Source organism: Mytilus californianus, unplaced genomic scaffold (genome assembly GCF_021869535.1).
Source record: "Mytilus californianus isolate M0D057914Y unplaced genomic scaffold, xbMytCali1.0.p SCAF_1, whole genome shotgun sequence".
Taxonomy (NCBI): Eukaryota; Metazoa; Mollusca; class Bivalvia; order Mytilida; family Mytilidae; genus Mytilus; species Mytilus californianus.
Genome location: NW_026262581.1, coordinates 126761962 through 126785893, shown reverse-complemented (window position 1 = coordinate 126785893; position 23932 = coordinate 126761962). Strand labels below are relative to the sequence as shown.

Below are 23932 nucleotides of genomic sequence, written 5' to 3'. Positions count from 1 at the left end.
ATTTCAACAAAAAAGATATTTTGGTCATGAATAATATGCTAGTCTATAATTTTGGAAAGTTGCCTTGTTGAAGAATGCACTTATGTCCAGATGCGAGAGACAGCCTCTAGTTTAAATTGAATTCACTCAATCGTAAAAAAATTAATTTTAATTTGACTTGCAATAATGATTTTTGTAGTCTAAGATTTGACTAAAATGACCCTCTCTAAATATAAACAGTCGCGACTGAAATTTGCTTGTGATATCGATTTCTGAAATAAAGTCCAGGAATAACATTACCGTATAATGAAATTGATTTTCATCTAATGTTAACTTACTGTTCCATGTTGGTATAAAAGTGGTTGATATCGCTTTACCTTTTGTAGTCATTGCATGGACCCATTGCAGAAAGTAAGTATAGTAGAAGTAAGTGAAAGAAAAGGAATTATTTATATTTTTAAAGGTGTTGTGTTATTATATCCGTTAGTTTTTTCATTTATTTTTTTTTAATAAATACGATATTTTGTTTTGTTTTGTTTATACAAAATTCACCATTATTTTCTTATTACAGAATGACTTCTGTCTTCTGGTTTATCTTCTTCGTGGTTTGTGTGGTGTGCGGGACTGTATTTTCCTTACCATGTCTAACAAACAAATCCAAGCAAGATTTTAACAAAGCCAGAAACGCATTGAAAAGCCTTGAAAATTACCTGAAAAGCCAAGCCAATTCTATCAAGTACAAGGTGCAGGCTTTAGACAAGGACATGACATTGATGGAAGAGGACTTCAAACGTGAGAGATTTTGTCTTATTCTTTTCAAATAGAGAAAGCTAATGTACACAAGATGTTTAATACATTTAATAAGAGAATTACAGAAATTAGAAATTAAAAAAAATATTCGGTATACTAACGTCCATTTCTCCATTTCCACTATAACTTTAGAATGTTTTGCCAGAAACTCACCCGAGTACTTGAACAAAATCTTCTTAATTTGCAATGCTTGTCAATTTTCTTTACTGCTTTGTGATATGAATTTGAAATGTCTTTCAGGGAGACAATGGATAAAGTACAACAAGCACTGTTATTATATTGGATATGACAGTGTTAGATGGACTGATGCAGAGGTAAGTTCACATCCATAATGTCATTATTGTGTTTCATTTCTTGTGGAAAAACTGTCTGTTTCGATATGGTAAATGAAAATCACTGAAAGAATATTTCATCCCAAAAATATTGTATCATTTTATTTCACCCAATTGTTTCCAATTGCAGATTAACTTTGTGCTTTTATTTATTCATGAAAATGGTGTGTAATAAACATTTTATAAAAAAATAAGAGAACTTAAAGATCACATTTGTTAAAGTATATTATTTGTGTAGAGAAAATGTAGAGAGATTGGTGGATATTTAGTGAAGATTGATGATTCATCAGAAAATAGTTGGATACGACAGCAATTAAATAAAAGCAGCAAAAGTAAGTCGAACATTTTAAGTTTATACATTTTGTGTAACAAAAATTTTATTAATAAATATAAATAAATGCATTATTTATAACTTGCACCATAGAGAAATAAATAAATAAACATGATAGACGTCCAAAAATAATTTAGTGCATTTTGAACAAAAACCAATGAATAGAGTCACTATGAAACAGACATCGTTCGACACCTGAAAACGATGAAGACCATTTGTGTACCTCTTGATACCTTTTGTTGTTTTGCGTTGTTTTGTTCCTGTCTCGTTGACATATATTCTCTTATCATCTTTTCTTATGCCCCCGCCACGGTGCAGGGTGCATTAAGTGTTCCCCTTGTCCGTCCGTCCGTACGTACGTACGTACGTTCTAAAATTAGTTTCCGTTCTCTAACTTTAGTTGGCTTCAACCGAATGTTATGTAAACTTATACACAATGCTTATTTCCATACAACACAGATCAGGTTTGAATTTGGGTGGCGTCACTTTTACAGTTCTCTAGTTATGTCCCTTTATAACGTTATATACAATCGGGGGCATTCTCCGTTTGTTTAGCAATCCTTAACTTCAAAATCCGTCTGAACGGTTGAAAAATTATAGAATTGGAATTTTCCAAGTGGTTTATAATGAACTATATACAGATATAATTACTGTTAGCTGCAAGTTTAAAAACCTTGACTTACCTAGTTCGAATTAGTGAATGGATTATGTGATGTCATGATAGTATTATTTACCGCAATAATTTTATGAAAAAAAAATCTTCTTAGATTCATATTGTTATTTTTAAGATTGGGGTATAGTAGACAAATAAACACGAACGAGTGCTTCGATCTTTTAAAAACGCATACAATACCGTTTGCATTGCGCAAGATGCATGAGTTTGGAATATCTTTCGTCAGTTACGCTCAATACCAAACAACTTGGGTAGCCAAAATGCATACAGTTGATGAATATTGTTGGTAAGGACATTTACGTTTCCTTTTATCTTTGTTTAGAAACACATTACTGGCTAGGGTCTACAGATGTTGTCAATGGTGATTGGAGATGGATATATGATCAAACTCAGTTAAGCTACAAGAACTTTATATCAGGAAGACCTTATCCAACCAGTAATTCAAAATCCTACACATTTAACTGTATTACGATATACTATAGTAATGGGAAATGGTACGAATTACCATGTAACTACGGCTATCCATATGTCTGTGAAAGTAATTTCTGTAAGTTCTATACAGTAGGTTATATTATAACAGATTATATTATTTGAAAGTTCTGATATTTATAGATTATCGATGGTTTTTCAAACGAGAGGGTGTTTCGAAGCTGCAATCTCATCGAAGGATCTTAAGGCGATCTGCAAGCTATAAGTAATATTTACATCGTAAATGTCCCCCGAAATCTAGGCCAAACTATAGTCTGTTGTTTTGAAAAACTTCAATAAAACGGTGTTTTCAGCTTTTGTTGTATTTAGGGGAAAGGTGTAAAGACTCTAAAAAAGGTTTGTATATATATTGAAGATGTGCACATCACTTCGTGTACAGAATTATAGAACTTTTGCATTCGTTTAGCTGCAACATTTTTGGTGTAGGGCACGCATTTAGTGAAGGGTTTTGTCGTAGACAGATTTCCGTCAACTTTTGATATCAGCAAAAGTTTTAAAATATTGTTTTTTCATTTTTTCTGATAAATGGACATTTTTATTTGCATTATGGACATTTTTATTTGCATTTTACATTTAGATACACAGTCTAAATTAAAGTTTTCAGACATCAATAACTTTGAAAACCTTCATGGATTTTTACGAAAGTTGGATACGTGCTGTTAAGAGACATTATTCAAAATTTCGAAAATAAAATATATTTATCTTTCAGTATCTTATTCCTAGTCAGGGGTAAATTTGCTTTAGAACAAAGTTTCTTCATGATCAAGTAATAACATCTGAAGAAAAGCTTTATTTAAAAACAAAATCCGTCTATTACTATTATCTGGACTTAGTTTATAGCAACCAACGTTACACTTTTACACTGCCAGCAGCAATCGCAGGCTAGACACAGGGTTCTGTGGAACACTTTACTGATTTTAATCATTTACATTTAGGACATTTTAGTGAACTTAATAAATTAATAGTGAACAGCATTCTTGCAGAGAACCTACCATAAAATGAAACAAAAGTTGAATTGGTAGACACAATTATTATTATTATAATAATGATTATTATCTGACACTGAGATTATAGTAATCTCAGTCTGACATCAGGTATTTTGCCTTCATTTTTCATTTTCTATTTCAGGTTTCCAATAGTAATGCAGATGTTTCCGCTACATGTAACACCAGATGACATATTCAATATAATTAAATAAAGTATCATTACTATGCATAATTCTGTTTAGATTTTACGAACTTATAATAACTCCCCTCGTATGACTCATATAGAATAATAAGGAAATATGGGATAAGTTTTGTTCGAAAAATTAACAATGAAACATCATCTTAAAAAACATGCCCGCAATAAAAGATGAATGGTTGGTGTCTAAGCATGTTTTCATTATAGGTACCCTGTTTTCCAAAACAATTTAAACCTGTGTGGGATTATGCTAACATGGTTTCCAGTCTCCAACAAAACTATGCCAAAACATTTGTCTCTGTACAAATGGTAAACTGTTTATGTTATGCCACTTTAAATGAAGTAATGAAATCGAACCAGAAAAGCAAATTGAAAAGAAGTGATACATGTACCGAAATCAAGACATATTTCATACACTTAGTTGGCATTGTCAGTTCGTTCGAGTCTGGCTATCCCTTTGGCATCTTCCGCCTCTCTTTTTGAACATTACATCTCCCAATTTTTGTATATTTCTTATAATTGTTTTGGTCAAATTTTGAGAATGAAAATGGTTAGGATTATTTGAAGTTTTACATGCACATCAATAGTTGTATTTGAGTATATTGACGAAAAGGCAGAACAACATATTGAATAATTACATACCCTATCAAACATAAAACGTCTTGGAAAAACAAAAAGCCAAACTTGAGATTTTACCAAGAAACCAAAAATTAAAAAAAATAATACACTGTCTTTTTTTGGTAACTGTGACCTTAACCTTCGACAAATTTACATCAAAATCAATAGGCTTTAAACTTTCCTAAGTATCATATAAAATTGATCAAAGTTCAACAAGTGAAAAAAATCATATTTATTCCCAGTCTATTTAAGAAGCTATGAACTTGGCATTAGACCTAAAATTTATAGATTCCTTCCATGATATATAAGTTTCATTTGTAAACCTACAAAAGAATGTCAGCATCATTCAGAAACAATGTTATCCAAAAACATTCTATATTTAGAACGAGCAACCTGGAACTTTGATCTCTTAACCCCAAAATCAAAAGACCATTTTAACATAATGAACTGTTTACAAAACTATAATTTTTTCAAAATTCTAAGGATTTTCAACCCCAGGAATAGACTGACTTAACTGTAGTTGGCAAAACATTTCGGAATTATTTGGTACTTAATGCTCTTTAAATTCGTTCTTTATTTTGGCTTTTTAAATTTTTGACTCGAGCGTCACTGATGAGTCTTTTGTAGACGAAACGTACGTCTCGCGTACAAAATTTTAATCCTTGTATCTATGATGAGTTTATTGTATAAAAATCATTTTCATCAAGCAAGGAAATACAAAATTTTATTCAGAAAGCATTTGTTTCTGACCAGATGAATAAAGGGACAACTACATGCTCGAGCATAAAAAATCTTGGTCTGGTTGATCCATGTTTTCCAGGATATTGTTGCATTTCTAAACTAGAACAAATGTGCACATGCTGAAATGTCTCGCCTGTCTTACTAATCATGATTGATTTTATGTTGATAGTCCTAACGATAAAGTTTTACTACAAGTATCACATACACTTAACATTATCAATGATCCGTGAAAATGAGGTCAAGGACAGATAAACCTAGCCAGACAGACATGTACACCTTAAAATCATTCCATACATCAAATATAGATGACCATATTGCTTATAGTATCTAAGAAACTGACTTAACTAGAAAAACTTAACATGTACCAATGAACCATGCATGTGAGGTCAAGGTCAGACGAACCCTACCAGACAGACATGTTCACATTACAATCATATCCTACACAACATATAGTTGATCTATTGCTTATATTGTCTTAAAAGAGGACCTAACAACTGAAATTTATCATTGACCAATGAACCATGAAAATAAGTTTAATGTCAGATGAAACCTGCCAGACTGACATGTACCCCTTACACTCATTCCATACAACACATATAATGGACCTACTGCTTATCTGAGAAATGGACCTAAACACGTAACTTTAACCTTGATCACTGATCCATGAAATGAGGTCGAGGTCATGTGAAATCTGTCTGATGGACATGTAGACGATGCAAGGAACCCATGTACCAAATATACTTATCATATTATTTATAATAAGCGAGAAATTCACCTGACAAAAAAAAACTATATTTTTTTTCAACCAGTCGCTGAACCATGAAAAATGAAGTCAAGGACAATGAACATATGACAGACGGAAACTTCGAAACATAAGGTATCTGCATACAAGATATAAAGCATCCAGGTCTTCTACCTTCTGAAATATAAAGCTTTATACAAATAGTTTACGCCGCTTCTGTCGCCGGATTGTAATCACTTTGTCTCGTATACTGAGACTTTCGTCGCAGGCGAGACAAAAATTATATGCATGCTGAAAAGCACAATTTTGAAACCTTTGTTTAGAATGATTATATTCTCATTTTATATAAATTTAAGTCAAGGTCAGGTCCCACATTGAACTAACAATGTTTAAGGTCTAATCATTCTTCGGAAATGGATAATAATTGCATGAGGCATGACTCAAATATAAAGAGACATTACAAAGATATGTCAAATTTACTATTAGTATGAATGCATAGGAACACTTTTTGAACTACTGGATGGATACTATCAGGATCTTTTTTACTAAACTTCGTATAAGTGACCATGATCTTGAAATAGAAAATGGTCGTTACATTAAAATTCCTCGAGAACAAAGACTGTGCAAAACCTGCAAAGTCATCGAAGATGAATTTCGTTTCATTCTGAATTGCAAGGTAAATCAGAATATCAGACAAAATCTATCTAATGATATACAATTAGATGATGAACATTTCATTCGTTTCCCTGATGAAAAAAAAATTATTTTATATATCAAAACCCGCTTTCTTTAGACATGTTAGAATTATTGGCTTCTTGATTAAAAGGTCATTAGAACTGAGGACAGAGGTCTCATTGTAACATGGCTATTGAATTTTGTAATATTGTAAATTTATCTCATATTTGTTTGGTTTTTTTTGGATACTGTTTTGTTTTTATTTTGTTTTTTATTGTTTGTTTAAATTTGTATTGCAACAAACAAAATGACAATAATAAAAAAATAAAATTGAAAAAAATATATAAACAAGTAAATAGCTGGCACTTTCATCTGATGCTCCTCAAACTGAGGATACTAGTATACTTTGAGGGACAAATAAACATGCACTACCATTGCTAATTTTCACCTGCATTAAGTGTTACAATTCATAGTGGGATACAATCACAAAACCAATTGGAAAAAATGTATTTTTAGGAGCAGTGACCTTACTTTTTTACCTATTGACCTCTGAATCAATAGGCTTCTTTTCATTCCAAATATCTTCTATTTGTATAAGTTTCATTTTATAAGGAAACTCAAGGTACCAGCCTAAAACCGTACTTCCAAATGTTTTGTAAATATGACCTTGACCTTTGAGTGGCTTTCACCAAAATATCAATAGACTTCTTTCCCTTCCATATATATTCCATCTGTAAGTTTCATTCAAATTACACAAAGGATACTAAAGTTACCACTCGGTAACCATTTGTTTCGGGCACACGGATGGACAGAGGGAAAAAGCAATTATGATTTTTTTCAGGGAATATAATAAAGGAAGGACACGATTTAACCCTCGTGCTGCTGGAGGAACACATGTGTCCACACTGACTGTGATGGAGGTACACATATGTCCATATCTTTAATTTATGCAAGCACCTCATCATTATTGTATTTCTTTCAAATAAAACACAGAAAACAAAGAATATTTTTTCCATAGCTATCTTTTAGATATTTAAAAAAACAATCAGAATGAATTCTCCTCTTGTTTACCGTTTAATCCCTTTCCTTTGTTTATATTTAATTTAAACTATCAATCACTACTACAAGTCAAACGTACTAATATCTTTATTTTATATATGCCTAACAGTTCTTGATATTTTCTCATAAAAATCCACCAATCAAAATTCAGAGTTATACATGAGAATTGGTTAAGCAAGGGATTCAAACAATTTTTTGTATATTTTCAATGACACATTTTCTATTGGAGAAAGATATCTAAAATTAGAAATCATAACTTTAGTACCTTCATCAGCCAATTCAGTATGTAATAATATAAATTTTCCAGATGCTTCAATTATTTTTCCAAGATATTCATATGTTAAGACCTTTTCTAGTTTAAAACAATAAAAGTAAAAAACATATTTATTAAATATATAATTATATTCATCTTGGTAAGTTGACAATGATCAAATATCTCGTAAATGTCCCCTCTTATCAACCATATATTTTCTTGTTTGTCATGTCACGATGTAGGGTGAGTATCCCGAGGGTATATAACTTTATGTATAAGAGGTACTCAACTTTCTCTTCACGATAAGTTCGTTACAAATTTTCAGAATTTTTTCTCTCAAAATAAGGTTTCCAGGAACAGAAATGCAAGTTAATGCTTTTAACAGACCAATCTCTTATCTTAACGTGTTTTTTTTCGGCATTTATATATATATGCGTCTTAAAAATCCAAGTGTATTTGCACCCACCAAAAAACAGTTGTCGTGTGAATTTTTGCTTCATACTATGATTTGTGTATGAATAGGTACAAAACATACAAAACAACTTTTATTGTATAACTGCATTACACTTTAAATGACCATAGAAACAGGTGTAAACAATCCAAAAATGCCAATTTAGTGATTTTTATAATTAAGACTTCCATTTCTATAGTTAAATTTCAACTGGATGGATCTATCCGACAGATAGCAATCTAACCAGCTTAGATCTTGAGACAGACGTCGAATTTATGTTGACGGAAACCTGTGGTGAATAATCGTAATTTGTTACGATGACACTGCTTTTTAGACGACATATAAATTCAGCGTGTAGAACGCCACAAGAGGGGGAGGAAGCTGTGTTTGACATACAATCGAGGTAAATAAAAGTGCATAATTTTCTTTCTTTCGAATTTTTAGTGCGAGATCCTATGTTGCACGGAAGGTACCAATTAATTATCAATCTCCAGCTAACGGGCGAAAATAATGATGCGGATCAAGGATTAAACAAGGCAACGTTAGGAGGTGGACTTATAAATAGTCTACCCATCAACCATATGTGTAGCTAGCGGGTTTTAAGATCCTGGGATCATTATTTTAAATAGAAATATAAAATAGATTGGACACAACGATTGTAATTTTTAAAGTTGTTGATTTAAGATTTAAGCGGTGCTATGCAGAATCACGGAGTTATTTTCAAGATATTTTAATTTAGATGTTAAGAGACGTGCCAAATATAAGGTTTTCTGAATATTGATACACCAATATCAGCTGTTAAACACATTATAAAGCTTTTTTAGAGAGCGCCTGTGCATTTTTCATGACATAAACAGTACTTTTTTTTTGTTTCACCAGCAAACCGGAAGATGACTTGATAAGTTCGGGTCGAAAAGTAATTATCTGAAGTAAGAGAGACGCAGTTAGTGTTTGAACATCAATTTGCTATAGCTTCAAGTAAGAATTTAGTTTTTCTTTTATTTTTCTGCAATGATATTTTGTACCTTTGATCTGGCTTTGCCCAAAATCGTGTTTTCCTGTATTGTATATATAAATATAAGCAACATGGGGGCAGATGTCTTTGTTTCCGACATTATGAAACCCAAACTAAAATGCATAAGAAAAACAGTAAAAATCAGCATCCCAGTATCCCGGTTATCCATCTTGGTTTGATCCGGTTGGTTAATACTGTTACTTATATGATTAACAATTGAATAAACTTGTACTGGGTATTGACAAATTCTCGGACAAGTTGACGCCACTTTGTTAGACTTTATCTTACTTATTTGATTTATTTTAATTTCTCTTTGCAATGCTTTTTTTTTTCTTTAGACTAAAATTTGAAAAAAAACGGTCTCCGGGCTAGTTTTTCCTGTATCTGTTTCACTTAAATCGCAACTGCAAGAAGTTGACACGAAGTGGAATAAGAAAATTTTTAAGAGTCTAAATAATGTACTAAAATGCTTTTCAAAATACGAATATATATTATATTCTATTACTATTGCAGGATTACTTTTAATATAAATCACACTTTAAGTTGTGAAAAGAAATTGCAAAATAAAGTCTGTACAAATTATAAATTGTTTGTTGATACCAGAAATATCATACACCATGTATACATATTAACGCCAACACATGTTCCTTAGTTGTCTAATACTTTATCTTATTTTTTGTTGTTGTAAAGACGCAAGTCTATTGTTGTTAGTTGACCTCTTGTTTCCTGATTTTGATTATTGAGTCGTTGGGTTGCTGTCTTATCAACGTATTACCAACATATGCCCATCGCGATTCAAGCTACGATAATCAGGTTCATTTATCTAAATTCATCACATTGTTTCATATATTGTCTAGTCTTTCTTTTTAGAGGTCAAATTTTGATGTAAGCATCGTTCAATTTACATACAAAACATACAACTATTTTAACCCCATCACATTTAGTTCCTGTATCAAGTCAAACTATCTAGACCGTGTACTGTTCGTTGTTTTCTTTTGTTTCTACATCTTTTTTCGGGGGAGTTGGGTGTTTATGGTTGTTGTGGTCTGTTGTACTGTCCAGTATCTTTGTAATGTCTGTTAACCTGGTAAGGAACATTGTTGAATTAAATTCACTCAATCTTGAAGAAATTTATTTTGGTTTAACTTTTTATAATGATTTTTGCGTATTTTGTTTTAAAGAAGATGACCCTCTTTGAAAATAAACAGTCGAACGACTGAACTTTGTTGCTGATATTGATTGCTGACACAGCATAAAAGACCAGTAATAAAATAACGGTAACATAATAAAATCCTAATTCTCCATGTTGATATGGATGTTTTTTGTTGTTGCATGGACTGATTGTAGCAAATAAAGTCATCATAGATACCAGGATTAAAATTTTGTACGTCAGACGCGCGTTTAATTTATAAGTATGACCATATCAATGATGATTTATGTCAACACTGAAGTGCTGACTACTGGGCTGGTGATACCCTCGGAGAGTTAATCTCCATCGGCAGTGGCTCGAGTCAGTGTAGTAAGAAGCAGAATATTTTTTTAAATAAGTGAAAAAAGAGCATTTTTATTATTTATGATTATAATTTTTATGGTGTGTTGTTGCTGTTTTCTGTGTGTTTATGTTTTATTTGTTTAATTTTATTTCAATAGTAATTCTTCATGCAACATGCACCATTTTTTTTTACTTTTTACAGAATGAGTTCTGTCTTAAGGTTTGTCTTCTTTGTGGTTTGTGTGGTATGTGGGACTGTTTTTTCGTTACCATGTCTTACAAACAAAACCAAGCAAGATTTTGACAAAGCCAGAAATGCATTAAAAAGCCTTGAAGGTTTCTTGAAAAGCCAAGCAAGTTCTATCAACTCTAAAGTATAGGCTTTAGACCAGGATATGACATCGATGGAAGAGGATTTTAAACGTGAGGGTTTTTAAATAAATACAAATAAAGGCATTATTCATAGCTTTCACCAGTAGAGAAATAAATAAATAAATAAACATGTCCAAAATAGTTAATTGAATTTTGAACACAAATCAATGAATAGAGTCACTATGAAACAGAACAGACATCATTTGACAACTGTGTATCGTTGGAGACCGTTTATGTACATCTAGATATCTTTTGTTATTTTGTGTTGTTTTGTTGCTGTCTCATTGGCGTATATTCTCTTATCTCCTTTTATGTTTATCCTTAACTTAAAAATCCGTCTGAACGGTTGAAAAGTTTTAGAATTTGATTGCAATTGGCTATTTACAGATTTAATAACTAACTGCATATTTAAAATTCCTGACTTGTCTAGCTCGAATAAGTAAACTTTGGGATTTGTGATGCAATATTTATTGTACATACTTCAATCATTTTATGAATATTCTTATACATGAGAACTGTGATTTTTAATTTTTCAAAGTTGGTTATAGTAGAGAGATAAGTCAGTTTGAGACTCGATGACACAGGAACGAGTGTTCCAATCTATTTCCAAGAAGCATAATACCGTTTACATTGCGCAAGCTACTTTGGTTTGGAATAACTTTCGTCAGGTGCGCTCAATACCAAAAACTTGGACAGCCAAAACACATAAAATTTTATGATTATTGGTGGTAAGGATAATAATGTTTCCTTTAATCTCATTTTAGAAACACATTACTGGCTAGGGTCTACAGTTGTTGTCAATGGTGATTGGAGATGGATATATGATCAAACCCAGTTAAGCTACAAGAACCTAGCTTCAGGAAGACCTTTTCCAACCAGTAATTCAAACTCCTACAAAAATAACTGTATTACGATACATTACAGCAATGGTTACTGGTACGACACCCTATGTCAGAGCGGCTATCCCTATGTCTGTGAAAATAATTTCTGTAAGTTCTTTGCAACTGGAAATAGCTAACAGATCATAGTATTAAAAGTTATAATTTGTAATTTTTTCTAGACACATATTTAGTTTTCTTTCTGTTCACCAAAGATTTGTATAATGAGGCTATAATCTCGTTGATAAATGTATTCATAAAAGAGTTAAACTATGATAATGTTAAACTTGAATTCATATTGATAACAGTTTGCAGGTTATAAGCAATATTTTCATTGTAATTTTCCTGGTAATCTTCGCAAAAGGGACTCATTTAGTGACTCTCCTACAGTTTCAACTTGGAATAGGTGATTAATTTTCTTTAAAATTTCCTTAACTTTTGTTATCAGCAGATATGTCATTCCATTTATGATAATATGGTCACTAGAATATGACAAGAAGTATTTCATAATGACCATTTATGTCTTTGATAAATTTTTCTCGAGCCTGCAACGAAAGTCGCGTAAGCAAGACATATACGATTCTACACTCCTTCGTCGAAGAGATCCGTAAAAGTGAAAAGTTAAATTCGTAGGGACAATTATTAATACATGTTAATTATTATCTTAATTATTATTTTTTGACATCAGAATTCCCACTGTTGTAAGGTATTTTGCCTTCATTTTTCGATTTCCATTTTAGGCTTCCAATAGTAAAGCAAATGTTTACGCCAATAGCAGATTACAGATTCAATATAATTTAACAAAGTATCACTACTGTGCATAATTATGTTGTTGTGTTTAAGTAGTTATTACAAGTTCCCTAGTATGACTAGTATATAACAATAAGGAGATGTGGCTCATATATTTTAGATGAAGTTTGATCTCTAAGTTTCCAGGTTCAAAGTTCTGAATATCCTTTGTTCCTAAATTTTAAAATTATAATGTTCAATAGTGCAAGAGTTCTTGGATCTGAAGGTTCACTTTTCTTCTGCTACAAGTTTGTTTTCCTGAAATTAAGAATGGAACAAATAATTAAAGAAAAAATACATGCCGTCAACGCATGATGAATGGTTGATGCCTAAAATTAAGTATGAATTTACAATTGGTAGTGAATTTCGTGCCATTACCTCCATTTATGTTTGTGAGCTCAGTGTGAGTTACTCTGTTTTCGAAGACAAGTTAAATCTATGTGGGTTTGCTGTTTCGTGTTTTCTAGTCCCTATATCAAATATATTTGTCTTTATACTGATTGTAAAATGTTACGCTGTCTTACATGAAATAAAATTGCATCGGAAGTGCAAATTGAAGAGGTAATATCAAAATATAAATCATTCCTGTCACATAACAAATATTCGTATCTTTCTTTTAAATTTTTGGGTCAAATTTTGAGAATGAAATACATTTGGTTTGAATTATGTTGAAGGTTTACATGAATTTGAATAGTTTTATTTGAGTATTTTAATGAAAAGGCAACACAAAGATATGGCCATGATAACACATTTACTATGTGTAACCTTGATCTCACAGACACGACTTTAGAATCTGGATAATAATTTCTCAGCAAAGACAAATATATGGCCAAGGCACAGCAAATGATTTCTATATAGAAACGTTTGCTCTTTATTGGTAACAAATGTAACTTTATTTTGTGAAATTATGGGGCATATTTTTGCAAAGACATATATATACATATATTGTTTTAATATACATTTGTATATTCTAGTATGTCTCTGATTTTTCTAATCAGGAAAAGTTAAAAAAAAAATATTATTTTCTTTTTCTTATCTATGACGAACTTAAAACAAGTAGAAAGTTGCCATACACTGCCAACTTTTGGTCTATGAACTGCATATTGATGAAAGGCCCCTAACGTACTTTTATCTTATTTTTAATAAAATGATCCCGTGGCGCAGCTTGACATGACCAGAGAGGTTGAACCCTTAACCATTGGGACAAGTAAGGACGCAAAAGTAAAGCTTGATACGACTCTGAATTTAGATTGTGATTAAATATGACACAGCATAGGTTTCTGACACAGAATGAATGTGGACTAAGAACTTAAAATTTTGAAATTGGACATTTACCTATTATAATACTAAGAATTATAATGCTTAAGGGTAATTAAACTTCAATTTATCGTATCATAAAACCGTGCATTTGTAGAGTACTGTAAATAAGGCGTTTACACATCAACTTAACTACCGGTTAACCGGTTAATCGGTCGAAAGATTATCCGGGTAACCGGTTAGGCAAAACTGTTCAATTTGACAACACTAATAATTACTTTTATTATATGACTATAAGAATTCTCTTTTCTCATTGGCTAATAACATAGGGAGTCCTCTTTGATAAATTTGTCTTTGTACAGATTGTAAAATGTTTATATTAAACTGCTATAAATGAAATAATAAAAAGCAATTGAAAAGAAGTACCAAAATATAAACAAATTTCATCCACTTGAACCTTTTCTGTACACATAGCATATTTTTGTATCCTTCTTTGGACTTTTTTGGGGGATAAACTTTAAGAATGAAATATATTTGGTTGACATTATTTTGAATGTTTACGCGAATTTTAATAGTTGTACATGTATTTAAGTATATGTATGAAAAGGTAGAACAAAGATATGGCCCTGGTAACATATTAACTACATGCGACCATTATCTCCCAGACATGACTTTGGACTCAGTGTAATAATTGTAATGTGAAAATAAAACCAATATTGCTGAGGCACATCAAATAAAATATATAAAAAATCATTCGTTCTGTATTGGTAACAAATGTACCTTTATTTTTCTAAATCATGTGGGGTCTTCTACTAATCAGAAAACGATTCTTCTCTATAATAAAACAAATAGAAAGTTGGCATGCATGGCCGACCTTTGCCCCCTTTACTGCATATGCCCGGAGCACCTTTAAACTTTTTGGACAAATGTTCTCATGACCCTTCCTTACGGGCTACCTTCGGGTACCTGTTCATCAGCATTGCTGAAATTTAAAAACCAAAAGGTCTATATCAAGATATTTTTTGAAAAATCTAATCTATATATAGCAGTCATGTGCTTGCTTAAGAGCCTTGGCAGAATTTTTTGTTACGAAACCCCTTTGTTTAAAAGTAGACAAGGGTTCAGTCTACAATTGTTCCCGACTATTTCGCCATTAGAAGACACATGCCAAAAATATATGTAACACTCAGAAAAGCGTTCACACTCCCCCCCCCCCCCCCCCCCCCCCCCCCCCCACAATCGTGTCCTTTTTTGAAAGAACGCCCAAACGCGTCCATTCCCCCAAACGTGTCTATAAAACCCATGCCAAAGTGCGGCGTTCGTTTGGCTGCGCGGGATGTAAAAGTACGTAGCCCAGAATGGGATTGTTAAATCCAAAACCTCGATTAGGGAGAGTGCCTTTATTATGGACCTATATGTACCTATTGTATTTATTGATAATATGTTCTCGTCCTACATATGCATGAAATAATTGCCACAAAGCGTGATGCAAGCAACAATCAGTTAATCCATTATTTTCTGTTAGTCGATTATTACCTCTTTCACAATTGATTTAAGGTAATTCGACAGTTAAAAAGAAGATGCACATTTGAAATGACTTGCATTAACATCTTGGAATTTACGCATACGGTTTTTAATGTATTTTGGCGATACCTTAAGGTACTTAACGAGTATGAATTATAAGGTTGGTATCAGGGATGCTAATGATACATGTTAATTTCTTCCCCTTGTTTATGTCTCTTTAGTGATGCTCGAATCCAAAATATTTTAAGACTAAAAACTTAATAATAGTACATACTTTGAAGAGCTTACAAAAAATCCGTGTAATATCTTTATACATCATTAATTTGCATGTAATAAGACATCACCGGAGTATATTAGTGCAAAATAATTCACTTAGTAAACGATAAATTTAACTGTATAAAACTAATTAATTACAATATTTATGTTCGCTCTAAATATGCATGGAATATTTGCCACTGGACAGTAAGCAATTTATATGTTGCAAATCAAACTTGCAATTATGCTAAATATAAACAACCGGCGTTGTACAAACTAATGCTAATACACGTTTTTCTTTCAACTCTGTTACATTTTTAATTTCCGGTTTATGTACCGTATTTCTTTAAACAAAGATATGAACGGACGATGACCTTCCCCCAGCTGGTTTAAAGATTTGATGCGTGTTAAAAGCATCTCCACGCTATTAATCAAACTGTTATGAAAACAGACCCAGAACGACTGATGAAGTAATTCGAATTAAGATAAAAAATTAATAACCCAATGGAAAAAATCAAAATAAATCAAAAATGACGAAATATTTAATATATATACATAACAAAATAAAAACACAATAAATACAAATATAAAAATTATAAAAATTGGCGTTACGGGCAACATGCATATGATTGATATGTTTTTAAAAAATAAGTAAAATACATATCTCAATAAAGAAATTAAATTCACATTATTCGAGCATCTATCGCTGCAACTGCAATAGACGATAGAGTGTAGATGTATTACTGTGACTTCAAATAACTTAGACCATAAGGAGAAAGTTACGAGCCGCTTGGGCATACATCTAACAGAAACATAACTCGTAGAGTATTGAATGAAGCCTCAAACAATGTGAACTTAATAGCAAAGCGAGCCTTTAATAGAGAGTATTGACAAAAGCTCGAAGCATAATTCGAAGAACACTGTGTTACTTCAAAATACCACTCTACGCGTGACATGTTGAGCGCTGGACCATCCCATGTCAAACATAGGTAACTCAAGTATATGTAATACCTACTATTAAATTATATACCTGCATGTTGAGCGTTGGCCCAGCCCATGCTTAGAGGGTATGGGCTCACTTTGCAACCTGAGACGGATAACCTCGAGTGACTCTCCTTTTTTGCACACCAAAACATGTATCCAAAAGAACTGTCAATTGGACAAACAAATGATTCGTTCACCCGACCAGAGGGCTGCCTAGTTACCCGTTTTATTCAGGGCTGCCTGAGAAGACAGGTAATAATTTTGTGACAAGTAAAGAATGGGTAAAATCCGTTATTACATTGCACTCATTGCATGTTGCCAAGCACAAACCACAATCTCGGAGGTGTTAGGGGTGGACGGCGGGTCAATTAATACAAATTAAATGGTTACAAAAAAATAAACATGTATATCTATTTCTTATACAAAATTTCAACTGCTACTTAACAACAAACTTTCTGATTACTATAGACGATGTTGGGGAGGAGTGACCTCAAGATTGACACGCCTGATATATCAGATAAAGTAGACTATCAAAACACCGGGGCTAAACAATTTGCAGTCATCAATAAATAAGTCAAGAATAAGAGATAAAGTAACAAATAACAGCTGCAAGGAAATAAAAACTTACATAAACTTTAATTAATGAACATTTATACTCATAATTGTGCCCAAAACATAGAATTTATTTCCTTTGATAGCCACTTTAATCTTTTTTTTAGAATCAAACCGAAACCCGACATCTTCAATCGTGTATTCTATTATTGAATTGCTGTAAATAAAGGCAACAGTAGTATACCGCTGTTCAATAGTCATAAATCGATTAAGCGAAAGCAAATCCGGGTCACAAACAAAAACTGAGGGAAACACATCAACTATAAGAGGAAAACAACGGAACAACAGAAACACTGAACTGCTACAAAAACAAACGCCAACATACATAGAAACGGACTATTTGATAACAACTGCCATATTCCTGACTTGACATTTTAAGAAAAAATGGTGGGTTGAATCTGGTTTTATGGCTAGCCAAACCTCCCGCTTATATGGCAATGTTAAAAATACCGCTAATATGACACCTTACGTGACAGGAATACAGTACAAATAAACGCAAGAACACGTAAACGTTATTGACATCACTAAGGCCATAATAGCTCTTCAATTTTTGAGACGTTCAGGCGTTTTAAGTGGACACGTTTTGGCGAATAAAACTTATCGGACACGTTTGTGCGATTTGGGATTTTAAGGACACGTTTGGGCGGAATAGACACGTTTTGGGGAATCGGACACGTTTGATGGGATTGACACGTTTGAGAGTATTACATACATATTCATGAATCGTCGTTTGAAAAATCTGATTGCAAATTTATTTGCGGCAACCCATATACAACCTTTTTTAATGAGAAAGGTAAATATAATAAATATACTTACTGGATGTGTGATGGGATGATTAAAGCTGTAAATGTTCTCCCTGACAATATGTTTGTACGTTTCGACAATAAAGTTTATCGACATGTGGTAGGTCTTCCTATGGGCACCAAAAAGGCTCAACACATCATTTCAACCAGACAACATTCAACTCTACATTAACTTAGAACATATGAAACATGTTGGACTTAAACTTAAACTGTGATTTTTGGTTTAGTGAAATTAGTGAATTTATTATTTGGAACATTTGGACTTTATTTGTTTATTCTGTTGGCACCATTATTATTATTTCGATATGTTATTATAGAAAACTGTTAAAATTTGCTGCTTGATTTATAGTTATGCCTGTCATCGCTTAAGTCTTACGAAATACTGACCCCGTGTCTCTTGGGTTGTGCATGTTCGATTGTCCCCTTTGACTTAGCGTGCAATGGCCCTTGGTGACAGATACATGATTTTTTTATTAGTTGTTATTGGCTTTGAACTAGCTGTCAGTAACTACGAGTACTCTCAGATCTGCATTTGAGTCTTTTTTGCTGTGAGGGATGTATAACTAGAGTTTTACAATAAGTGTAGGACTCCGACCCGAGTCCGAATACGTGTCAGAGTAAGATAGTTTAAATGACGGGGGCGATCTCAAAATAATAAAATTAGTGTAAACATTATATAAATAACACATAGCTGAGAGGGTGATAGAGCAGATTGTTACACCGTGAAAACATTGTCAACTGAGGCGAAGCCAAGGTTGACAATGTCTTTTCGAGGGGTAACAATGTGGTCCATCACCCTCTCAGCTATGTGTTATTTAATTTATTATACTGAATGTTCTGTTATTACTGTCTATTAAATTTCAAATTCAAAGTAATAAATTATGACGTCTTGTACATAACAACCATCCGTATTTAATAAAGCGCACACTTGATCAAGAGTCTCCGTGAAGTGTAATAGAGTATTTGCCATAGGATAGAGTAAATTGTCTCCCTCGTATTAACCAATCAAAATCTTGCATTTTGACATGAAGTACAATAATGTATTTTAATCATCGTAGTATTAATTGAAAAGTTGTTTTCGGCGATTGACAAAACAATGACTACCGCAAACTTTATAACCATGACGAGGAGGCCTCCAACGAGTTCCAATGACTTTATAACATTGCAATACGCCAATAACGTAAATGTTCAATAGAGACTCGGTATTCTGCAATGAGTCTGTTGAGTGTCCTACATTTTCTGTTTTTTGTGTTCCGGCTTTCTAGTTATCTGCCGTCTGGTGTATGTCGTGTATGGCCGATGAAAGAAATAATTCAACCTCTATATCTTGACGAAGATCAGGAGCCACTCACTCCTGTATGAGTAGTAGAGGAACCTGAACATCAAAAAATGAATAATCGGCCTGACAATGGAAATATAAGTGCAATCAATGCTACAGCAAAAGAAAGTGTCACAGATAATGCTACAGCCAGAACTGCTGATACTATTTATGATTTTTTTTGTAAATCTTCCCTCTTAAATAATTCGTCAGTTATGAAATGACTATTTTTTAAACTTGAAATGGGGTTGTTTTTTAATGTAATCGGTAAAAATTATCATATAACTGAAGCCAGAAATATTGGTTGTCGTTGATTCATGTTTTTATATTTGTTTTTCGTAAATTTGGCTGGTAGTTTTCCTAATTGAATTGTTTCTTATTTTTCATGTCGGGGCCTTTTATGGCCGATTATACGGTATGAGTTGTTCTCAGTGTTGGAGGCCGTGCAGTTGCCTATAATTGTGCATAGGCTTTGAAACACTTTCGAAAATACTGGATCGCAACTATATAAATAAAAGGACACTATTCAAACCCATTTTATCACAAACAACTCAACAGTTAACAATATGGCCTTGAGTCCACAATGAAGATATGTTACTGATAAATCATAGGCAACATTTGTATAAAGTTAAACTTGGGTCTTAGCGGAAAGTAAAACGAAACGGCTATATTAGTGCATCTATCAGCTACATGATCTTATGACCTTAGGTCATGGACAACAGTCGTGTAAAGTATAAGAAAGAACAGTGCAAATATCCTAGACTATTTTTCATTGCATGTATCAGCTGAAACTCTATCCGTTAAAAGATTGTAGGAAAAATGTCATATAAAAAAGTCACGGATAAAAAGTCACAGGAAAAAAAGTCACAGGAAAAACGGTCACAGGAAATTAACTCACAATAATATTTTTTTTTTTTGTAAATTTTGCATATATAATAAATTTTTGAGTAGACATACTTTATAAATATATTTTTATTAAGATGTAAGCAGTAGCATATAAATGTATTATATGACTCTAATGTATAGAAAAACTCACAAGGAAATTATTTGAGATATTGAATGTAGTTATTGCGAACCAATTGAAACTTTACTACATAATCACTTTTTTTTTGTCATTTCAATATTTCCTAAAACCATTCTTTGAAGTGTTTTACAAAAAAGAATTACTGTTTACAGAAAAAATAAATCTACAAATCTATCATGCAAACGGAATCCAACCATTACATATATTTCTGTCGTAATAGTTCTAAAATCAACACAGATTATCTATGAAAATCCCAAAGTAGTACTAGGCTTATGTTATCCTAATTATTGGCACATTAAGGTTTTATTTTGCCAAACGTTAAATATTTGTGTAAAATTCGATGTTTAATTTTGATATAATATACTCTAAATGATTAAAATTTTTTGAAGTATATGATGCAAGTGTATTTTGTTTTAATTTCGATCCAAAATATATTGTCAAACTAAACTGAATAACTTTAGTCCTTTCCATTATTTTATATTTTCGTATGTTAGATTTCTTTATTTATTTCGCCTAGTCCAAAGGGTTACTACTGAAATTGGGCCATCTCTTGGCTAACGTCCCTCTGACCGTCGTCATGTATCCATAAAATATTTTATAACTATTCTTACCATAACTCGCATAAATGGAACCAGTTATTCTAAAGATGCACGATGATCAACTCGCATACTTAAAAAATATGGGAGTAGAACAGACAAATTGGTCTTTCATTGCTATCTCTGTATTTTTTTGTATAATAGTTATAACAGATTCGATACATGTTTCCGAATTTTCGGAACACGAAGGGTTAACTGGGGTATAAATATATATAGATATCCCTTGGTCATCTGAACGGCAGTTAAGCGCTAGCAAAAGTTGGGCGTTCGTTTGGCTATGAGGGATATATATATTCGCAGCTACGTCCGGTTAGTATGGAAAGCCACAGTGAACCTCCCGATTATTATTATTTTTCCCTTAGAAATACATGGATTTAAATAAATCTTCGGCTTTTAGAATCCCGACGATTATTATCAATTCTAAAATCTTCGGCTTTTAAAATAAAGGCCCGCCGATTATTTTCAATGTCAAAATCTTCGGCTTTTAAAAATTCACCGCCGGTTAGAATAGAGACGTTAAATCCGAAGCCTCGTGTAGAGAGTGTGTCGCGCTCTCTGTACGTTAGAGCCCTTGCAACAACTCTTTGGGGGTCCGTAGATGACCTGTGTGGATAAATTTCCTTTCCTATCGAATGAACCCTCCTTTTTTCGATGCGTTACAAATTTCCTTCCAATCATTCCGATTTACCCCTTATTGCAGGACTTACCTATTATATTGAATGTTAATTTGTTTTCGTCCTGAACACGCATGCTATATTTGCAAATTGACGTTAGGCAAACAAGTATAGGTTAGATAATACTTATTCTTGTTTTATGAATATTTAAAGCTCGAGGCGTGGCCGAGGGTTTTAAATGTTCAGAAAACATGACCAAGTATTGTCTGACCAATTTAGAACATTTTCATACCTTCGAGTGACATTATAAAATTAGCCTCTGCCTTTGTAATAACCAATCCTTAATATGAGCTCACTTTAAGTGTTAACATGGTTAGTAAAAGGATGTAAATCATATAATGGTCATTTCAACAGATGGAATGAAATTGAAATGATATAGTTCTGTCATGACAAAAAAAGGATAAATTATTTAATTTTTTGAATTCAAAAATGGCGATTTCTTCTCCTTCAGGTACAATTTAATGCTTATATATCTAAAATTCCTTCATTTTAAAAAGCACAAAATGTTATCTACATAAGCTTTTCTAAAGTAGTATCATTTTTCATAATGACAAAACTTCATCCATAAATTTTAAAATTACAATCGTTTCAACATCAAATGCTCGCTTTTTTATTAATGAATGTATTGGTTCTTTTCAAAAACTTCCTTCTTTTTATTTCAACAGTCATTGCTTCTTAAAAAAACATTGATTTTAAGGTCTCGTATAAAAAATAGATTAAATATTATTATACCTACACCTTGCCCCGTTTTCAATTCTTTTGTTTGTTTGTTTGTTTGTTCTATATATGTACCATTATAACGTTGACACTATTGAAATCTCAACTTAAAATGCGTTAATAGTTCTATTCTCCTGTTTTCATTTATAATAATTATGTAAAGGTTAGACAATACTTGATCATTTTTTATGAAGATTTAAAGCCCAAGGCGTAGCCGAGGGTTTTAAATGTTCATAAAACTTGACCAAGTATTGTCTGACCAATTTAGAACATATTCACACTTTCGAGTGACCTTACAAAATTATCCTTTCCCATTATAATATTCAAACCTTGATAAGAATTCACTTTTTATAATGAAGTGTTAACTAGGTTAACAAAAGGAATGCATAACATAGGTAATGATCATTTCAATGGATGAAATGAAAGAGCACTAACATAGTTTTTTGATGACAAAAAGGATAAATTGTTCAAACATTGAGTTTTTCTTCTGCTTCAGGTAACATTTAATATTTATATACCTTAAATTTCTTGATTTTAAAAAGCACACAATGTTAATATATAAATCAGCTTTTTGAAATTTGTATATTTTTTTTTAATTATAAAACTCACTCTATAAGTATTTGAATTACAACCATTCAACATCAGATGCATACTTTTTATTGATGAATGTACATGTATTGTGTTTTTTTCTCGAAAAAAAATCCTTTGCTTTATATATCAGCAGTCTGACATTATTTTCTTGAAAGGAAAAAAAATAATAATAATTGACTTGAATGTCTGCCATCAAAATTGAATACAAGATTATTTTACCTACATCTTTGCCCCATTTCATTTTTTGTTAGTTATATATATGTACCAGGATAAAGATTTGCAAAATTCAAAATGTTTTTTTATAATTCTATTCTCTTTCATCTTTAATCAGTAGGCTATTTTCCCAAGGAAAATGCCTCAGGGGATTGTATACTTCGTTAGTGTAGTTATTAAGAGTTCCCTTTCATAATTAATCTACAATGAAAAGTCATTCATGTAAAACATTTTATAGTGCATGGAAAGCCATGTACTATGAAAATTAGAAAGGAAAAAACTGACTTTTCATTGGACGAGAAGGGGTGAGTATGTTCTAAACAAACAACAGTACTCATGATTTTTTTCTTTTGCTCTTTTCCTATGGAAATTGCCTCCGGGGATTCTACACTTCGTTAGTACAGTATTTAGGAGTTCACTTTTATAATTAATATAGTGCATGGAAAGCCATGTACTGTGAAAATTGAAGGCAAAATACTGATT

The 23932-nt window shown here is 32.2% G+C and overlaps 1 protein-coding gene across 3 annotated transcripts in view; it reads left to right on the top strand.

The window, feature by feature from the left end:
• The first annotated feature begins 338 nt into the window (after nucleotides 1-338).
• Nucleotides 339-23932, top strand: part of LOC127733494 (perlucin-like protein) — a 46122-nt gene continuing 22528 nt past the window's right edge. Inside the window, exons 1-6 of one of the 3 annotated variants that reach the window (XM_052242850.1) lie at nucleotides 349-405; nucleotides 551-771; nucleotides 1030-1103; nucleotides 1360-1453; nucleotides 2448-2672; nucleotides 3743-3832. In XM_052242850.1, the coding sequence (XP_052098810.1) occupies nucleotides 552-771; nucleotides 1030-1103; nucleotides 1360-1453; nucleotides 2448-2672; nucleotides 3743-3753 (624 nt within the window). In that variant the 5' untranslated portion in view covers nucleotides 349-405; nucleotide 551 and the 3' untranslated portion in view covers nucleotides 3754-3832. Of the gene's footprint in view, nucleotides 406-550; nucleotides 772-1029; nucleotides 1104-1359; nucleotides 1454-2447; nucleotides 2673-3742; nucleotides 3833-23932 lie in introns of those variants that run through there. The other 2 variants (XM_052242857.1, XM_052242864.1) reach the window with 2 other exon arrangements.